A 20,684-nucleotide genomic window follows, 5' to 3' on the forward strand; every position below is an offset into this window, starting at 1 on the left:
AGCTGCAGTCTTCCGGGTCCGTCTTGCCTCCGCTGCTGCTCGCACTCAAAAAGGCCGTTGGTGTCGAAGGGTGAGTATTTATACTCACTGCTTTCCTTCCCGGCTGCCCCTCTGGTCCTCGTCACTTCCTCTGATGCTCCCGCTCCTTCTCTGAAAGAGGGAAAAAAAAACACCGCTGCCCGCTACCGGTAAGTAATTTTAAAAATAAACTGCTTTACCTTAGCTGCAGTCTTCCGGGTCCGTCTTGCCTCCGCTGCTGCTCGCACTCAAAAAGGCCGTTGGTGTCGAAGGGTGAGTATTTATACTCACTGCTTTCCTTCCCGGCTGCCCCTCTGGTCCTCGTCACTTCCTCTGATGCTCCCGCTCCTTCTCTGAAAGAGGGAAAAAAAAAACACCGCTGCCCGCTACCGGTAAGTAATTTTAAAAATAAACTGCTTTACCTTAGCTGCAGTCTTCCGGGTCCGTCTTGCCTCCGCTGCTGCTCGCACTCAAAAAGGCCGTTGGTGTCGAAGGGTGAGTATTTATACTCACTGCTTTCCTTCCCGGCTGCCCCTCTGGTCCTCGTCACTTCCTCTGATGCTCCCGCTCCTTCTCTGAAAGAGGGAAAAAAAAAACACCGCTGCCCGCTACCGGTAAGTAATTTTAAAAATAAACTGCTTTACCTTAGCTGCAGTCTTCCGGGTCCGTCTTGCCTCCGCTGCTGCTCGCACTCAAAAAAGGTGTTCCATCATCCAGCCTTTCTTCCACTTCATCTGAAACAGTTTTAAGAGAGCATGTTAACGCACCTCGAAATGCATGGTCAGAGCAAAAGAAGTTGACTCTATTGGGATCCTTGTATTCTCAGTTTTAATTTTAGTGGTTTAGGAAAGTATACCCTTTCAATCCCTCTAAAAACCGAATGAAGTAACACAAGGCAAGACAACATCTAGTTACATTTCAAAGATAAACTATTTGCACAGTTGAAAAGACTTTTGAATCTTTATCTTCTCCATATGACCTAATCCATATTTATGAGAGGGCATCTAACCTGGCTTAAGCAAGATCTGGCTACAATAAAATGGAGCCAGAAACTGACAGGAAAACCTGTAGTGGTAATCTTTACAAAGTTGATGTTTCAGGTAGAGGTTTGTAATTTCTTAAGGTCAAAGTAGAGAACAAAACCAGGGTTCCTTGGAACAGAAGATTAAGCATATGAAGAACCAAAATAGAGGGTATATGACATCTGAAACTGAACAGTCAGCTTTAAACTGAGACCGAGAATGGAGAATTTCAAATGGGAGATGCAAACTAGGTAGGTATGCTAAGAAACAAGCATGGGGAATCCAAAGGTAGACTATTCTGCCTGACCAAGGATATTGATTAAAAAAAAATGAAGGAAACATATAATACATAAATGAAAAAGAATAATGGAAACAACTCAGAAAGATTATCTCAAATGTAGGAGAGAGTTTAAAGCTGGAATATGGAATGGAGAGGAACCATGAGGAAAGGATGGCAGGCTGTGCTAAAACAAATAGTAAATCATTCTTCAGACATATTAATAATAAAAAATTAGTGAAAGATAAGAGTGGGGCTTTTAAGGATCAAGCAAATAAGCTGCATACTGAAACAATGGATATGGCAGAGGTACAAAATGAATATACTTGTTTCTGTATTTACCAAGTTAGGAGAGGGTAACAATGGCCTTGTTAAAAACATAGGTGTTGAGCAGCTGAACCGTATAATGATAGATGAAGAAATGCTAAAAGGCTGCCAGCACTCCAGGTAGAGAAGTCACCATGCCCAGGTGGGATGCACCCTAGGTTGCTGAGGGCTAAGGGAGCAAATTTTGGATCTGTTGACAGAAATTTTCCAGGCTCCTCTGAACACGAGATTGCAAATGTGATATTCCTTTCATAAAGGGACAAAGGACAACCCAGGAAATTACAAATCTGTCAGCTTGACATCAGTAATGGTAAAACTGATGTAGGCCATAATATGGATAAGGTCAATTGAGAAAAATAGTTTGATACTAGACAGTCAACATGGCTTTGTCAAAGACAGGGCTTGAGATCTGTTAAAGGATGGACTTTTTGAAATCTACAGGATAAAATGATTATGTTGAAAGTGATAATTAACTTTTCTTTTGATATTTTTTTCCAGAATTCCCTTCATTCGTTAATGGCAACATTAAGTATGTCAAATCCATTCTTTGTCCGATGCATCAAACCAAACATTCAGAAGGTAAGCCTAAGTTGAACTGCATCCCAATTAATATTTGAGTTATTGAGATACTGACATTCTCACAGGCATTGTAATTGCTAACGGCTTGTGTGAAATGCTTAAAGCTATATACATTAATCAGTATTCATTATCTTATCCATTGTATAACCATTTATAAATAAACCATGATTAGCTAAACTGATATCCCTTGACATTGAGGCAGCATTAGACCAGGTGAGTCATCATCAAACTCTAGCAAAATTGAAGTCAATGGGAATCCTGATGGATAGTTCTCCACTGATCGCTTGTAGTGGTTGCATATCAATTCTCTGGTCTTCAGGCCATCACTGTAGAGCTCCTTAGGATGTCCACTCATCATTGTGCTGTTTGTTTCTCTAACCATTCACAAGTCCTTACATAATGAAGCAGTCTATGTCCGGATACAGGGTAACTTCATGTGAGGTAGCTCCTCCTTTTTAAATTCCCTTTGTTTGGCAGCAACAAAGATTTTATTCCTTTTCAGTACTTGGCTAAATCTCAGCTCAGTTGAAACAAAGGCTGTTAGTTAACCAGCATCTCAAAAATGAAGCCCAAGTTACAAGATTTTCTTGAGCGATGGGAAGAGCAAAAGCGGAAGATGCAACTTCAAAAACACACTCAAACACAGCTTTAAAGACAATGTTGTCGAGTCGAAGAAAGTAAAAGAATAAAGTTTAAAAGTCCATAGAGCTTTGAGGCACTAGGTTTTAAGCTGACACCACAGTTGTTTAATTGTCTTTTAGCCTCAGAAAGTAGCAAATTTTGCGCATATCTTGAGTTCTCATTGACCGACCGTTTCTCTAACTTGCTTCACCACTAGGCATCATTTGAGAGGCTGAGGGTAAAAAAAATTCTTATGTTTAACTTCAATGTTTTTTTGAGCTGGATAAATTGCACGTGCTGTCTTGTTTCCACGGTGAAACTTAACTTATCTATCAAGCAAACAGGATATACCAATTTGAGTTTCAGTGCCTTTTTTGATCAAAATAGTTCTTGACTCATTCTTGTTTCTTGATGGTTTCATGAGCTCATTCAACCTGTGATCAGCTGATTTGCTGCAGTCATTTTAAGTTGGTGTCTTTTTCAGTTTTAAAATATTTGATTAAGAAAAAATTCAGGCTTTGAAATCAAATGATGGGAAATCGAATTAGGCAAATGAACAGCAAAACATTGGCGTATACTATGGGAAAACATGAAATTATCCACTTGGCAGGAAGAATAGAAAAGGAGCTTATTATTTAAGTAGGGAGAGATTTCAGAACTCTGTTACCGAGGAAACATGAATCACAGTAGGTTGCAGGGATAACAAGGTGTAGAGCTAGATGAACACAGCAGGCCGAGTAGCATCAGAGGAGCAGGAAAGCTGATGTTTCGGGCCTTCACCCTTCTTCAGAAAACAATAAGTTGCATATGGCTAGGATTCAAAAGGAAAATGGAATATTGTATTTCTTGCAAGAGGAGTAGAATTATTAAATTAGAGATGCTTTGCTGCAGTTGTGCAGGCCAGATGAGAGACTACATTTTGAGTAACATGAGCAGTTTTGGTCATCATATTTAATCAAAGATACACGTGGATTAGAACGGTTTTGAGAAGATACCCTGAACTGATTCTTGGGGTTATAAGAAAAGCAGGAACAGGTTGATCCTGTATTCATTGATATTCAGAAGAACGAAAGTTACAGTTAATGAAATATAAAATCTGAATGACACTTGATAGGATTCAAGCTGATCAGATGTTTTCCCAGTATTTTTTCCCCGAAGGACACAGTTCAAAAATAAGCATTCTCACATTTAAAGTGAAGGTGAAAATAATTATTTTGAGGTTCATGAGTGTGTGGCATTGGGCAGAGGGTTTTGAATACTTTTGATTAGATTCTCTACAGTGTGGAAACAGGCCCTTTGGCCCAACAAGTCCACAGCATCCTTTAGAGTATCCCACCCAGACTCATTCCCCCTAAAACCCACACACCCCTGAACACTATGGACAATTTAGCGCAGCCAACCCACCTAGCCTGCACATGTTTGGACTGTGGCAGGAAACCAGAGCACCTGAAGGAAACCCACACAGACACGGGGAGAATGTGCAAACCCTAGACAGGCAGTCGCCTGAGGCCCTGGTGCTATGAGGCTGCAGTGTTTACCACTGAGCCACTGTGCTGCCCACTGTGCTCTCTTTTGGGAGAGAGTATTGTAGATTTTCTTTTTTGCTGCTTAACTGTCAAGGGATGGTGGAGTTTAGGCAGGAAGGGTGTTAAGGCCGCAATTGCTTCTTGCATTATCATTTTGAATGTCAGGGCATGCTTTAGCAGCCACTTCAAATAATTTCCTATTTGTCCCATCACTAAGGGACTGGAAATTTTTAGGGATCTGGGGTGAGCTAGCCTTGACCCCACTGGTGGGCTCCACAACTGGAATTTATAAAAGCCAATTGAGAAACTCTTTGAAATGGCAGAATCCCAAAGATTTCCAGCAAGGAAGGATGAAATCTCCGACACATCTGAGGATTTTCTGTCTCAATATGTAAGTCTGAGAGTTCGGAGTTTTATTTTCTCTCCGAGTTGTCTGATACTAAAGGTTGGCACAAATTTTGGATGATGGACAGTGTTGCAATATGTATTACAATTCCAATTTTTGTTGATTGTGTCAGCCCTGCTCATGGTGAATAATGTGTTTATAATAGAATAGAATGACATTTTATTCGCATTTTGTGGTGCTGAGGCTTGTATTTGAAGAACCAGGCAAACTTTACCAGGGTAAAAATGCAGTCTATAATGTATTTTCATTTCATGCACTTTCCTGTTTGTGGGAAGATATCCATTTTGAACTTTTTGCTCCCTAAGTTAATTTCACAGTGCAGACTCTCCCAGTTTTCAAGATGCAACACAAGTGAAGCGAAAACTGTGACCGAAAGGAACACTTGTTCTGTTGGGCTTCTAGACATCAGAAATGCTGTTGATCATGCAAATTAAATTGTTGTTTTCCTTGTTTCCTTGGAAACTGGAGAAAGAAAGCTATGCAGGTCGTGACAATAGCTTCATTTGGGAAAGTGAAATTCCAACAGATCAGAAGAGACCATTAATGTGTGTGCGTGCAGTATGCTGTAAAAGCTTCAGCATACCACTCTATCTCTCACCACCACTTTTTATTTTAAGAAGTCAGGAAATTATATGGAATCGGAGATTTGTGTCTACTTCGACAGAATGAAGCTTCAGCAATTTGAGCCTGATTACAGCCAGTTAGAAAAGACCACTTTGGTTCCCATTTGAGCCAAGCTACACTGACTTCCTCTCGACAGCAAAAGAAATGAAATAAAAATGACACAGCTATGGTATGGTAGGAAGAAGCTGAAATACCATTCCCTGATGGATTTTTAGAACTGGTTTGTAGTGCTGTTACTTAACGAATACTAATGAGTGAGGGTAGGTGTATGCTGCTGCTACTAGCTGCCACAAGTGCAATGTTAACATAAATAACGAGAAGCTTTGGCTTTGTTTGAACAAGGTGGTATGTTAATGTGTAGGAGCTAGGAAGAATTATAATCTTCTTGTCCTTATTTTCCAATGCAAAGGTGATTTGTATCAGTTGATGTAAGAACATTTAGTGACGGTGTTGCAGTTTGCATAAATGATGTTTATGTCTGTTTTTAAGGTTTTTAACCACTTTCATTTCTACAGGGTCATATGCATATGTAACAATACGTTGTCATTGATCTATATCATTGGTAGAATCCTTTCTTCACTACAAGATTGTTCACATCTTTTGTTAGGTGATTCGGAAACAGAAAAATGTGAATTCTGTTAACGGTAAACAACACAATATGAATTTTGTTTTAATTTGTTGTGGTGGCCACTGTGGCAGTACAATGCCTGGATTAAGGAAAATTAAATTTGAAGAACTACTGGCACATTGTGTTTGAAACTTGTTGCATATATAGCAAAGTTTTTCCAACCGGTGAAAGATCAAATTCGTCAAGTGGTCAAAGTAACATTTCTAACACAGTTATCTTAATCTGTGGTAATCTAAAAAGGCCCAGAAGAAGGCACTTTTTGTTTTGTAATTTTGAGTTTATTTTACATGTCTGCTTTTTATTCTTTTCCTTGTCCAACTTTTTCCACTCAAAGGCAGTGGCTTGTACTATGGTAAGATTCCATGGCAGCTGCTGTCCTCTTACAGTTTGTCATTTCAGTTTTGAGACTACAAAATAGGTGTGCTGATAGGCAATAGGTGCTTTCTGTGTTTTTAAGCTACTGAAACCTATCAATTTACATGTATGTAAACTTCCAATTGGAATAGCTGCATAGCAGTCAGGAGTAGAAAGCTGTATGAGTTATATCTTTGCTCCATTGAGACAATAATAATTAGATTCCCTACAGTGTGGAAACAGGCCCTTCGACCCAATAGGTCCACACCGCCCCTTGAAGCATCCCACCCAGACCCATCCCCCTATAACGCACACACCCCTGAACACTACGGGCAATTTAGCTTGGCCAATCCACCTAACCTGCACATCTTTGGACTGTGGGAGGAAACTGGACCACCCGGAGGAAACCCACGCAGACACAGGGAGAATGTGTAAACTCCACACAGACAATCGCCTGAGGCTGGAATCGTACCCGGGTCCCTGGCGCTTTGAGGCTGCAGTGCTAACCACTGAGCCACCGTGCTGCCCAATTGGAATATTGGAATATAGGAATACTTAATCAGTAGTAGTTAATACATCTTTGTTTTAAACATTTCGATTAGAGTTCCAGTTAAGTCAATTCTTTTCTTTTATTTTTATTTTCTTTGTCTTTTAAATAAAGTTAAATTAATGTTAGTTTAACATTGAGTAGTTTGAGCAATTGAATTGCAACTAGAATGCAATGCCTTGCACTTCTCTTTGAAATAAGATAGTCCAGAACCTAACTTTTCCTTAATATATTTTGAGGGGGTTTTGTTTGATTCGTAACACTTCTACATTGTTAGGCCTAACAATTCAGAGGTGCCTGTCTACTGATCTTCTAGGCATATTGAAAGTCTATCAGTAGACCCAAAATAATCTCTTTTGACTGAGTCTTTATCACATTTTCAGCAGTGTTGTTTTTATCGCATCCACCATTCTTATTAAATGGTGTGTTTTTAAGATTGGATGGGATGTAGGAATCACTAGCTAGATCAGCAATTTTTTTAATGGCAATTCCTAATTTCCCAGAGGGCAGTTTGGAGTCAGTTGATGTTGGTCTGCAGTCACACATAAGTCATAACAGGTAAGGATTGCAGATTTTTTTCTCTAAACAATATTCAACCAGATTGGTTTCTGGTCTCTTTTATCAATTAACATTGTTTACATGTCACAATTAAGCTAGGTTGTTAATCCAAATTTTTGTTTATTGAATTTAAATTTCTTCACCTGATATGGAGGGTTTTGAATCCATGTCCCCAGAACATTAGCCTGTGGTTCTGGAATAATACACCAAGGAATTAGGAGCAATTAGTGCTTTCTGATTTCATTCTTGTCTGAATATTAGATGCATGGGAAATTGTAAACTCAAACCATGCGATACAAAATTTGTTCTCATCCTCCTTGGAAGACTTGGTTCTACAACTTACCCAGTTCCTCTGCTTCCAGGACATCACCACTTGTGCAGAGTGCAGCATTATGCTGCACAACCTCTATCTAAACTATACAGGTGGGTACACTGGTACAAGCAGCAGAACCACAACTTCAACATATCCATACTTTGCTCCACTACAGCCTGAGTTGAGGCAGGGGGGAGGGGGGTGGGGGCACTAAAACTTTGCACAGCTTCAGTCAAGTGTTTTGCACTGGTATCATGTGTTATAGTCACAGTGGGTAGTTCTTGTTTCCCCCATTAACCAACCCAAAAAAGCTACTGGACTCTCAAACTGATCAGGTACATGAGTGCTCCAGAATTTGAGTTGCGGTAGCTGCCGGGATAGCGTAAGAGGTGATGGTGTTCTCAGATCTCCTGGTCATGAATCATGTAGAAAGTCTTCCTGTTGATGGATTCAACATATGAACAGGACATCAGTCTGAGCCAAGCATTGCGCTTTGCCAATACCCAGGGAATAGAGTCGGGACCAGAAAACTCTGTGCGTCCTATACACTCCATTCATGCTGAGGTACCTTGGGCAGAGATCATCCTTTGAGTTCAGTGCACCTCATCCTATACACTGGCCTGCTGGGCTTGTCTACAACCCCCACATTCATCTTCATCTTCTGCATTCATTTTCATCTTCTTACATAAGCTTCCGGAGTGACTGTTAAGCCCTGCCACTAGTGGCATATCATTCTCAGTGGAATGGACCAAATTGAGCGTAAAACACTGAAAGAGTTACTTGGATCTCAGAACAATCATTGCTAGTATTCTCTGCAGATGAGGGCTAAGCACACAGAGACATGCCAGACTCAAATGTTGTGATCTGTTTTTTAACAGGTCTCAGTGAATTCATCACATACCTGCTCCTCAAGTGCTGACTGTTTGAGGGCCTACAATAGACTCCTAGCAATGTCTGCCTCCTTTTCTACATTCTACCCACAGAAGCCTCATTTAACAACTCTTCCAAGATATCATCCTTTCTTGCTGTATTAACAGACTCCCATATGACACCACCTCTACTTCTGCACCCTGCCATGTATTGCCTGAAGATGCTTTACTCCAGAATGTTAAGTTGCCATCTCAGATGGTTAGAAATGTAATAACGTTGTGAAAATCCTGAAGAATGTCAATAGCTTCTTGTGTTGAAAGTCATATTTCAAAGTGTAGTCTGAAATTCACTTACATTTGAGAGGCAGATATGAACAAATTTTAAAATGTCATAGATTGAATTAGCCCCAAAATACAATTCTCTAGTTTAACAACCTTAAAATAATACTAGGCAGTTATTGACTTCAACATTCAATCTGCAATGTAAGTCCTGCTTTTGATCTGAGCATTTTTTTCCAGATCACAACATCATCTTGAGCTGTAAGTCATGTGTGACAATATTCTCCCTAGCATTTGGACTTGAAAGATTTATTATTCTAGAGTGATTACCTATAATGTTGAAGTGGCAACTGTGCATATGTAAATGTAGCTGGGCCATCATAGCAGCTGGTCATGACAGATGCAGAATTCATGTGGGTCTGCATGTGTTGCGGACGTCAGTCTCAGAATGAGATGGCCGTGGAGTCAAGGGAGAGGTGGGATTGAAGACTGAGACTGATGAAACAGTATGTCCCCTACCTAGTGGTGTACCTTTGCCACTCTTGGCCTGTAGCCGCGCAGTCTTGTGCTTCCTAGGAGGGGCCCTTCTTTGGGTCTGTGCCATGGCGCTCAGTTCCTCCACCTCTTCTGGATTCTAAGTTGGATGATTAAACAGCTACCAGCGTGTACACAGATGGGGGTGGTGACATCAGATGGCCGTTATATTGTGTTCTTCCACCTGTCCGCTCATTGCTTCACCTGGTGGTAGACTTCACATTAAATAGTATCTCATTATGCAGTATTTTGCTTGAAGTGGTGATTTAAAAAAAAATCACCTTAGTGTTTTATGTAACGTTATTCATGCTACATTGACTCTTGAGTTTTCCTTTCTTGGATTCCACACCTGGAAAGATGCGTTTGGGCCTGTACTTGTTGGAATATGGAAGAATAAGAGGCCTCTCTTGGCAGCATAAAAAAATTCTTAGGGGACTTGACAGGCTAGGTACACTAGTTTGTTTCACCACCTAGGGTCCAAGGATATAATCTCAGAATAAGTGGTTGCATACATAAGCCAGAGATGAGTCTGAAGTTCTTCGTCACAGAGAGCTGTTAAGTATATTCAAGGTTGTGAACAATGGATTTTTCATTATTAAGGCAATCAAATGTTATGGGGAGAAGGCAGGCAAGTGAAATTGAGGATTATCTAATCAATGATCTCATTAAATGGTGGAACACACTCAATGTGTTGAATGGCCTACTTCTGTTCCTACATCTTGTGATCTTATTAGAGCTGAATATACATTTGTTCTCAACTGTTATTTTTTGTACAGCTTCATGATTGTTGTCAGAAGTCACTTGCTAGCTAATATGATTGTCCACCTGGGAAATTATGTCACTGGTTATCAGCTCCCTCCAGGACACCCTGGTGCACACTTTCTTGACTCCCAACACCTTCCCACAGCACCTTCCCCTGCAGCTGCTGAAGGTGTAATACTTGCCCATTTACCTCCTCCCTTCCCAGTATCCAAGGGCCCAAACATACCTTCCAGGAGAAGCAGCACTTCACCACAATCTAGTCTACTGCATTCGCTGCTCACAATATGGTCTCTTCTACATTGGAGAAATGAAGCATAGACTGGATGACTGCTTCGCAGAACATCTGTGTTCTACCCACAAAAACGACCTTGAGCTTCCAGTTGCCTGCCACTTTAACACATCACCCTGTTCCCTGACCAATGTTTCTGCCTCAGGCTTGCTGCAGTGCTCTAGTGAAGTTCAGTGAAAGCTGGAAGAATGCCTTATTTTCTGCCTGGGGACCTTGCAGCCCTCCATTTTAGGGCCTGAACTCTCCCATGTTGTAGCCCCCCTGCTCCCCTTATAACAATAGGCCTTGTTATCATATAGCCTGCCATTGCAGACTACCTATTGTTAGCCACTAACAGCCTCCTTTAGAATTAGAGGGGGTAAATTTAAAACGGAAATAAGGAGACATTTCTTCAGCCAGAGAGTGGTGGGCCTGTGGAATTCATTGCCACGGAGTGCAGTGGAGGCCGGGACGCTAAGTGTCTTCAAGACAGAGATTGATAAATTCTTGATCTCACAAGGAATCAAGAGCTACGGGGAGAGTGCAGGGAAGTGGAGTTGAAATGCCCATCAGCCGTGATTAAATGGCGGAGTGGGCTCGATGGCTGCCAAGAGAGGCCTCTTATTCTTCCATATCAGCTAAGGCCTATATGGCCTTACTTCCACTCCTATGTCTTATGGTCTTAACAGCTGTTCACCTTCGTCGTTTTTGACTCCTGTGTCTGTCCAGCTACTCTTCTGTCTCTTTGGGCTCTTTCTCCACCTATCATTTACTCCTTAGCCCCTCTCCTGACACCATCTTCTGCATATAAACCAACATTTTTCTAGCTACCATAATTTCTGAGGAAGGGTCATCGGACCCGAAACATAAACTCTGTTTTTTCTTCACAGACGTTGCTAGACCTGCTAGGCTCTTCCAACAATTTCTGTTTTTGTTCTCAGTTCTGTTGATCCTTGCATGGCTGATGAGTCTGATCCTAGAACCACATCTCCAACCAAGCATTGAGATAACTAGGTGTAGAGCTGGATGAACACAGCAGGCCAAGCAGCATCAAAGGAGCAGGAAGGCTGACATTTCAGGCCTCGACCCTTTTTCATTTTCTGAAGAAGGGTCTAGCCCCAAAACATCAGCCTTCCTGCTCCCCTGATGCTGCTTGTCCAGCTGTATTCATCCAGCTCTGCACCTTGTTGTCTCAGATTCTCCAGCACCTGCAGTTCCTGCTATCTCCAACCAAGCATTGGCAAGTGTTTCTGGGAGGTGGAATTCGTCCTTGGCCTTATGATTGTTGGCATTTCTTTTCTGCACTTCCTTTTGCTGCCAGGTGTTATCAAAGAATTGTCCGTCATACAGGAGTCTCCTCCAAGTTGGTTTCTTTTGAATGAGGATCTGCTATGCATTGACATCTATTTTGCATTTCTTGAAGGAAGCCATCAGAGAGTCTTTGTAAAGCTTCCTTTCACCCTCTCTTGTTCCCTCCTCGAGCTCGAAGATGATCTGCTTTGGTAGTAAAATCAAGAGTCTTCAGAACCCGGGCATCCTAAGCACGTGGTCAGCCCAGTGGAGTTGATTTTGGATGATCGTGGCCTCAGAGCTGGAGCTGTTAGCTGTCTCAAGGACACTGTTATTGTGCCTGTTGCCCAGCTGATACAGAGGATCTGTCTCAGACAATGTTGATGGTACTTCTCAAGGGTCTTGAGGTGGCATCAATGTGTAGTCCAAGTTTTGGGGCTATGTAGAAGAGCTTCACAATATAGGCTAGTTTGTAAAAACAGGATTTCTTTTGTGTGTTTTCACATGGAATTAATAATAATATTTGAACATAATGACCTTTTTCAAACAAACTGTTTTATAAATGGCATTTTAATTCAGGTGTGCCCTTTCAGAGATCTGCCCTAAGTCTGTAAGGTCTTGATGTCTGCTGTTTAAACAGTAACCTGCTTCTAAGTTCAATTTGTCGATGTTAAATTTTCAGTATTTAATATTAAATTTCCGCGCACCTTTATGGTAAACAAAGTACCCTACAAGCTTGAAGGGCCTCGACACAAAACATCAGCTTTCCTGCTCCTCTGATGTTGCTTAGCCTGCTGTGTTCATCCAGCTCTACACCGTGTTACCTTACAAGCTTGATTGTTCTGCCCAAAATTACTGCATTTTTAATGTTTATACAACAGTTATTACATTATATTATTACACTTTTAATATATCTGCAACTTTGAAGGAGGCCAGGGTAGTTCAGGAATAACGTTGGTGAACTATTTTGTTAGGTCTGTAACACTGTAAAGTTTTGAGCTTGTTTCGTAATATCAAGAGTCTTTCACATTTTTATGGCAAATTCTGTCAATGGCACTTTCTAAAAAGAAGCGCATGTTATTTTAGCTCTTTCCTTCTAATAGCAGTTAAATCTAACTTAAGACCTTGCATTACACTCACTGTTGTTTAACTAGCTTGAAGATAAATTTTTGCTGTCACGTTACAGATGTCTGGGTCATTTGAATTGAATTATCATTGTTATTAATATTTTGACATTTCTTTCAGTCCAGTGTATGGAATTTTGAATGTCAGGAAGGGAAACAGTCTATTTTGGCGATGATTACGTGGGGGAGAAAGAAAGATATATAACGATCAGTTCATTCTATTGAAAACCTGGCTTCTGATGACTTATTACAATATATAATTGATGGTAATTGCGGAAGGCTACATCCAAACTATCTTGCTATCCCAGGATAAGGTGTTTAGGCAGGGAAATTCACATGTATACATGGTGAAACAATCCGTCTTGGATGCAGAATTTTAGAATACTTTATACTTCAATTTGTATTTGAGTTCAGATTTTCATATTGTGCTAATTGCAAATTAATCAAAAATTAAAAATGGCCCATAGCTGCTAAATAAGTTCAGACATCCATTAATAAATTGTAGAGTCACATGCATAGAAACAGCTCTTCAGCCCACTGTGTCTAGGCCCACAATCAAATACTAAGCTACATTAAACCCATTTACTTGCACTTCGTCCATATCCCACGCTGCCCTGATATTTTAAGTGCATCCAGATGCTTCTTAAATGTTGCAAGAGGATCTGTCTCCACCACACTCTCAGGCAGCCTGTTCCATATTTCTCCCACCCACTAGGTGGAAAAAAAACCCTTGGACCCATGCTAAATAACTTATTCCTTGCCATAAACTCACACCCTTTGCTCTTAGACACATCTGCCATGGGAAAAATATTCTCACGATCTATCCTGTCTATATCCCTCAATTTTGTATACGTCAATCAGATTCCCCCTCAGCCTCCTCTGCTGCAGGGAAAACAAACCCAGTCTCACCTCGTGACTGAGACCTTCCATGTCAGGAAACTTCCAGGTGAATCTCCTCCTCACCCTCCAGTGCTATCATGTCCTTCTGACCAGACATGCACACAGTATTTCATCTGTGGCCTAACCAATGTTACAACTTTATAAAACAAGACTTCTTTGCTCCTATATTGTATGCCCTGGCTGATGAAGGCTAGCATCTGCATGCTTTCCTCACCACCGTGTCTATGTGTGCTGACGCCTGTCAGGGATATCTGAATTTGAACACCAAGTTCCTTTGTTCCTCAGTATCACTGGGGACCCACCATTTGTTATGTAAATCCTTCCCTTATAGCACCTCCCAAATTTTGTCGTCTCTCACATTAGGATTAAGTTCCATTTGCCACCTGCACATTTGCTGATTATGCCTTGTATGATCACATCAAAGTCATTAATGTAGATAACAAAGACTTCTGGTCACAGGCTTTCAATCACAAACACAACTCTCTGCCATCATCTTTTGCCTCCTGTTTACGTGACAATTTTTGATCCAGTTTGATAAGTTCCCTCAGATACAAGGGGCTCATATATTTTGGACGAGCCTTCCATGTGGATCCTTGTCAAAAGCCTTACTGAAATCCATGTATGTGTAGTTGCCTTCATGAAGTTTAAAAATGTGCTTTCCTAGCTGACACACTTCAGATTACGAGAGAATTCTGAGCAATTTTTATTTCCCATTGCTGTAGTATGACTGCATTAATTTGTGCTGCTTTCTATTTATTATATATTTAATATTATTTATTCCAATTCTCTCTGCATTCAGATGCCAGATCAGTTTGACCAAGCAGTTGTGCTAAACCAGCTGAGATATTCAGGAATGTTGGAAACTGTGAAAATACGACGAGCTGGATTCCCAATCAGGAGGCATTTCCAGAACTTCTGTGCAAGGTGTTCTTTGTTGATCATGAGTACACAATACTGTTGAACTCTTATGTTTTGGAGATTTATTCAATATGGAGTTGGCTCGGATGAGCTTGAGCAGAGTAACTTGTTTACCAGAGAACTAAACTGATCCAATTCTATCCCATGATATAACAGCTTGCATTCATGTAGCATCTTTTAACACAGAAATCATGGTAATTTCATAGAAGTTACTTCAGACAGGCCAGTACAATTATGACATTTAAAAGGCATCTAGGTGTTTATATGAATAGGAAGGGTTTATGGGCCAAATGCTGGCAAATAGGTCAAATTAAGATGCTGGTCAGCATAGATGAGTTGCTCTAAAAAGGGTCTGTTTATGTGCTGTATGACTCTATGAAGCGATAACTATGTACATTCAGATATTGGGACAAGTTACCAAAGATTTGGTCAAAAAGACAGATTTTAAAGGGCTATACAGAAAGAAGGGAAAAAAAACTATAAAAGTGGAGCGATTTAGTTAGGAAATTCCAGAAGTTTAGGACCTGAAAGCTGAAGCTATAATTGATAAGAAGGAATGTAAGACTTGCTGAAGAGCTAGAACTGGGAGACTGAAATTGGGAAACCTGTATACTGCTTTCATTGTTGACCACAAAATCCAGCTCCAGTGCCTCTCCTCTGTCATCCAGCTATGTGTTATTGCTCTCACATGGTTCCATAGTTATCCATCTAGTCATAACCAGAGAATCATTTGCAATGTCTTCTTCTCCTGTTCCCACAGTCCCACATTGTTCCATCTTGTATTTTCCAAAGATCTATCCTGGCCCCCTGCTGTTTCTCGGCTACATGTTGCCCCTAGAAATGTCATCTGAAGAGACATTGTTAGTTTAATGTTTGAAAAGACTGAAGCTATTGTTTTCAATCCATCCCTCCAAACTCCATTATTCTCACAGGAAGATCAAGCCAGTATGTTCACAGTTGATCCTGAGTTGAGTTTCCATCCACACATTGTACCATCATGAAGACAGTCTATTTACACCTCCATAGCATCACTTGGCTGCACCCATGTCAGCTCATTTGCTGCTGACACCCTTTGTTACTGTAAACTGGGCTATTCAAACCCTTTGGTCTTCCATATTTTACCTGACACCTGAAGAAGGATTGAGCCTCCAAAAGCTTGTTTTGTCAAATAGACGTGTTGGAAAGTAACATGGTGTCATGTGATTTCTGACCTTGTCCAACCCAGTCCAACACCTGCACCTTCACCTTCACATGATATTTTACCCTGGGTAACCTTAAGTCACTCAAATTCTGCTGTTAATGCTTTACCTCTCAGCAAATCCAACTCCACTATAAATCCCTGTGCTTGCTAAGTTACTTTGGCTCTCATTCAAGCAAAAGCTTGTTTTAAAAGTTCTAAATCTTGACATGAAATAACAGGTGCCAGAGAACCAGTTCCCATCAGCTGCAGTGTTGCAAAAAAACCTGCCCTTCGGAAAAATGATGGCTGGTACTGCATCTGGGCTATGAGGTGTGCTCCCTGAATCATTTTAGGTGAGAGTTGGGGTTCTTGTGACAGGGTGGTGGACCTTCTCATCCCCTCCCTGTTGCTTCCTTCTCTTTACCATTCATTCCTGCTGCTTGCTGACCTCCAACCCCTTGTTTCCATCTACTTACAATCTACCACCCCACCCCCACAGCTTTACTTCCTTTCTCTCGCCTGCCCCTTCAGTATCTCAATGACCCTCACTCTTTGCCCATTGCTTCCCTCTTCTGACACACCAGCTCCCTTCTGCTTGTCACTCTTCACTCCCCACAACCACTCTTTTCGACTCATCATCTGTCTCACTGCTTGCTTGGTCTCTTTATCCGCCTTGTTTCTGTTTCCTTTTCTCTCTTCCCTTACTCACTGCTTCCATGACCTGGCCCCCTATTCCTTCCTTCTTGCTCGTCACCTCATTCCTTTCCACTTGTCTCTCACTTGCATCTTCCTACTTGTTCCCTTACACCTGTTGTCCCTCGCCCAATCCTAATTCTACCCACTTGCGCCCTGTCACCTGAACCCTCAGTATTTCCCACAAGATAGAGGGAAAGGTAAATGTGTGGTTGGGAGAAGGAAATAAAAAAGGAAGTGACCAGATTGAGAGGGAATCGGTGAGTGTGAAGAAAGAGTGTGTGGATTGGGAGTGAGAAGTGGCAGGTGGGATGTGGCAAGAAGGTAAATAGAAAAGTTATTAAGAATAATAGAATTTGAGGATTTTGGAGCCAGATACGTTCAAGGCAGTAAATAGAATTTCACTAAATTGCAGAATTATTACTGCAAAACAGTGTCTGCATTGGCTTCCTGTAGGAGCATACCAACTTATGCAGTTCTCCAGTCTCCTCCCCACAGTTCTGCACACTTTACCTTAAAATTGCAGATCAGGTGTATAACCCAATGTGGTTGCGTTCTTTTTTTAATAGGAAAGCTAATTCACTTCTGGGACATGTATGCCTCTGATTGGCCAGCATTTGTTGCTCAATGCAAGATGCCCTTAAGGTGGTGGAGAGTTGCCTTCTGCAGTCCACATGCTGTAAGGTAGACCCACAATGCCCTTTAGGATGGAATTCCAGGACTTTGACCCAGCAACACTGAAGGAGCGATGCCAGGTCAGGACAGTGAGTGGCTTGGAGGGGAACTTATAGTGTTGCCTTTCTAGATGGAAATTAGCATAGGCAAGTGATTTTTATTGCGTACACTTAGCAGAAAGAAACAACAAGTGGGAGGAAGCAGGGAAAAAAAAATCTGAACAGGAAGGAAGCATTAAGCAGAATGGTCCGACTAGGTATGGAGATAAACCGGAGGATTGGACCAGCGTCAGGTGGGGAGCAGTAGGGTTAGGCTGATGAGGCCACAAGCAGAAGGATCAGTGGAGGGTCGCAACAGAGGGCCAGCAAAGGGGAAGCTCAGAGGAAGGATCAGACTAGGGTCTGGTAAGCAGAAGGGTCACGAGACCGTCAGACGAGGAGGGCAATGAGCAGAAAGGCTATTCAAGGGGAGTAGCAAGCGCGAGCATCCTAAGAGTGGGATGAGGAGACAGTAAACAGCAGAAAATTCAAATGACTGAGCTTGTGAACAGGGGAGTCATGTGAGGGAGATGGTGAGTGGAATGATGATTTAGTTTTCTAAAGAAATACTAAACATGTTCATTAACTATGCTGCAACGAAAATGGTGGCATTGCTATTCAGGGAACTTAGCTAATTTACAAATTAAGCAAAAAAGAAAATGCACTATAATGTGATTTAAACAAGGAATTAGTGTTATTATAAGTGCTGCCTTGGAGATCATCCCTTATATTTAAGGAAATAAAGTCTAAAATTTGGGAGGTGAACGTTGCAAAGCATGTAGTTGATATTCATACTTAATAATGAAGATTGACTTGCAATAACAACACGCAAATCAATCTGCATTGGATTACTACCCTGCACAAGAAAAGACAGAAAATGGAAGAACATTTGTTTGTATGTAATTTGAGATTTGTATCTATCTGTGTGCCTTTTTTCCTCCCCTTGTTTGTGGAGGATGGGCCATGTTCTGCAGTAGTTTACTGTTGCCTTCTGCAAGATGGCTGAACAGGGAGATTTTCATTTTTACTGCCTGCCATCAGGTGTTTTGGAAGGATTTACTAGCTGATAATCAAACTGTCTGAACACATTATAAACCATCTTCCATGGCCAACATTTCCTGGCCTGAGAATCAAATTCAGACATTGTCACACAGATGGGGGAACAACTACATACACTGTAAGACTTCTGTCGAGGACAAATCTTGTTGCCACAGACCTCGCAAGTACAATTTCTATTGAATCATAGAGTCCCTACAGTGTGGAAACCGGCCCTTTGGTCCAACAAGTCCACACCAACCCTCAGAGCATTCCCACCCAGTCCCATCCCCCTATAACTCACCTAATCTACACATAGCTGAACACTACAGGCAATTTAGCATGACCAGTCCACCTAGCCTGCACATCTTTGGGCTGTGGAAGGAAACCGGAGCACCCAGAGGAAACCCATGCCCAGACATGGGGAGGATGTGCAAACTCTACACAGACATGCTGGGAATTCTGGAATAAGTGGAAAATCTTGGAATTTCTCCTTGCAAAATGTTGAAGTATGTTTAATTGACACTGCTCCATGTTATTATACCTGAGTAGTAGTAAAAAAAATGCCAGTTTCGTAGAGGATTAGATTAGATTCCCTACAGTGTGGAAACAGGCCCTTTGGCCCAACAAGTCCACACCGCCCCTTAGAGCATCCCACCCAGACCCATCCCCCTATAACCCACACACACCCCTGAACACTCTGGGCAATTTAGCATAGCCAATCCACCTACCCTGCACATCTTTGGATTGTGGGAGGAAACTGGAGCACCCAGAGGAAACCCACGCAGACCTGGGGAGAATGTGCAAACTCCGCACAGACAGTTACCCAATGCTGGAATCGAACTCGGGTCCCTGGCGCTGCAAAGCTGCAGTGCTAACTACTGAGGCACCATGCCGCCCACGAGACGAGACAATTCACCTAACCAAGTAAAACACTCTCTGTGGAACAGTCTAACAGTCCCCTCCTTTTTCTCCCATTGCATCCCCCTAACTCTGACAATTTGTTTCCAAGTGCCCAAACAATATTTTTCTTGAAATCGTTCATCATCTCACATCATTGCTCTCGTCAGCAACTATTTCCAGGTTACTATCACCTGCTGTGTGAAAATACTCTTTTGCCTATTGCAATTGTAGAATTTGTCCAAATTGTTTAAATTTGCCTTCCTTAGACTTGTTCAGTCAGTTGATGGGAACTTTTTTTGAGGTTTCAAAAAGGTATGCAATTTTGCATAATGCTATGAAAACTTTCACTATCTGTCATTTTGCTCCAAGGAGAACGCCCCCAGCTTCTGCCAACTAATCTTGTAGCTTAAAATCATTCCTCCATGGAAAGTGTGGCTAATCTCCTCTGCACCCCGTCAAGTACCTTCATACTTTTCCTGACTTGTGATGACCAGAACTGCATGCAATATCCTGACCTAATCAAAGCTTTGTAAACAGTCAGTACAATGTCACTACTTTCAGACACAATTTTTGAAGCTCAATCTTTCAGAGTTTGAATCATAGAATCCCTACAGTGTGGAAACAGGCCCTTTGGCCCAACAAGTCCATACCAACACACAGCATCCCACCCAGACCCATCCTCCCACTCTACACATCCCTGAATGCTACGAGCAATTTAGCATAGAACATAGAACAATACAGCATGGCCAGTCCACCTAGCCTGCACATCTTTGGATTGTGGGAGGAAACCAGAGCACCTGAAGGAAACCCACACAAACATGGGGAGAATGTGTGGACAGTCACCCAAGGGTGGAACTGAACCTGGGTCCCTGGTTCTGTGAGGCAGCAGTGCTAACCAGTGAGCCACAAATCTACCCTGAGTTGGTAATTGTTCTTTTGATATGCACTGCCATCTTGGGAATGAGGAGATAAGCAAGAAGGAAGGAGTAGGGTGCCAGGTCATGGAAGCAGTGAGTAAGAGAAGAGAGAAAAGGAATTCCACAGGCCCTGTAAAAATAACTTTCTGATGGGAAAGCTTTATAGCTGTGCATATTGTCTCACCATATCTTTTCTGTTAAAATCCATCACCTCTCACTATATAAAATTCCATCTGCCACTTGCCTGCCTGTTTCACTAGTCTGTCGATATTGTGCTGCAAGTTACTTGTATCATCCTTTTTGTTTGTTGTATAATGAAGTTTATTACAATAAAGTTTAATAGTCATAGAGACATACAGCAAGGAAACAGACTGTTCAGTTCAACTCGTCCATGGCAGCCAGATATCCTAAGTTAATCTAGTCCCATTTTCCAGGATTTGATCCACATCCCTGTAAATCCTTCCTATTCATATACCCATCCAGATGCCTTTTGAAACGT

General features: G+C 41.6%; 1 protein-coding gene across 1 annotated transcript in view; it reads left to right on the forward strand.

Moving 5' to 3' along the window:
* myo10 (myosin X) overlaps window positions 1–20,684 on the forward strand; it is a 457,994-nt gene that overhangs the window by 242,332 nt on the left and 194,978 nt on the right. Inside the window, exons 19-20 of the mRNA XM_059653796.1 lie at window positions 2,143–2,223; window positions 14,626–14,750. Of these exons, the coding sequence (XP_059509779.1) occupies window positions 2,143–2,223; window positions 14,626–14,750 (206 nt within the window). The remainder of the gene's footprint in view (window positions 1–2,142; window positions 2,224–14,625; window positions 14,751–20,684) is intronic.

This window comes from Stegostoma tigrinum, chromosome 2, assembly GCF_030684315.1.
Source record: "Stegostoma tigrinum isolate sSteTig4 chromosome 2, sSteTig4.hap1, whole genome shotgun sequence".
Classification (NCBI taxonomy): domain Eukaryota; kingdom Metazoa; phylum Chordata; class Chondrichthyes; order Orectolobiformes; family Stegostomatidae; genus Stegostoma; species Stegostoma tigrinum.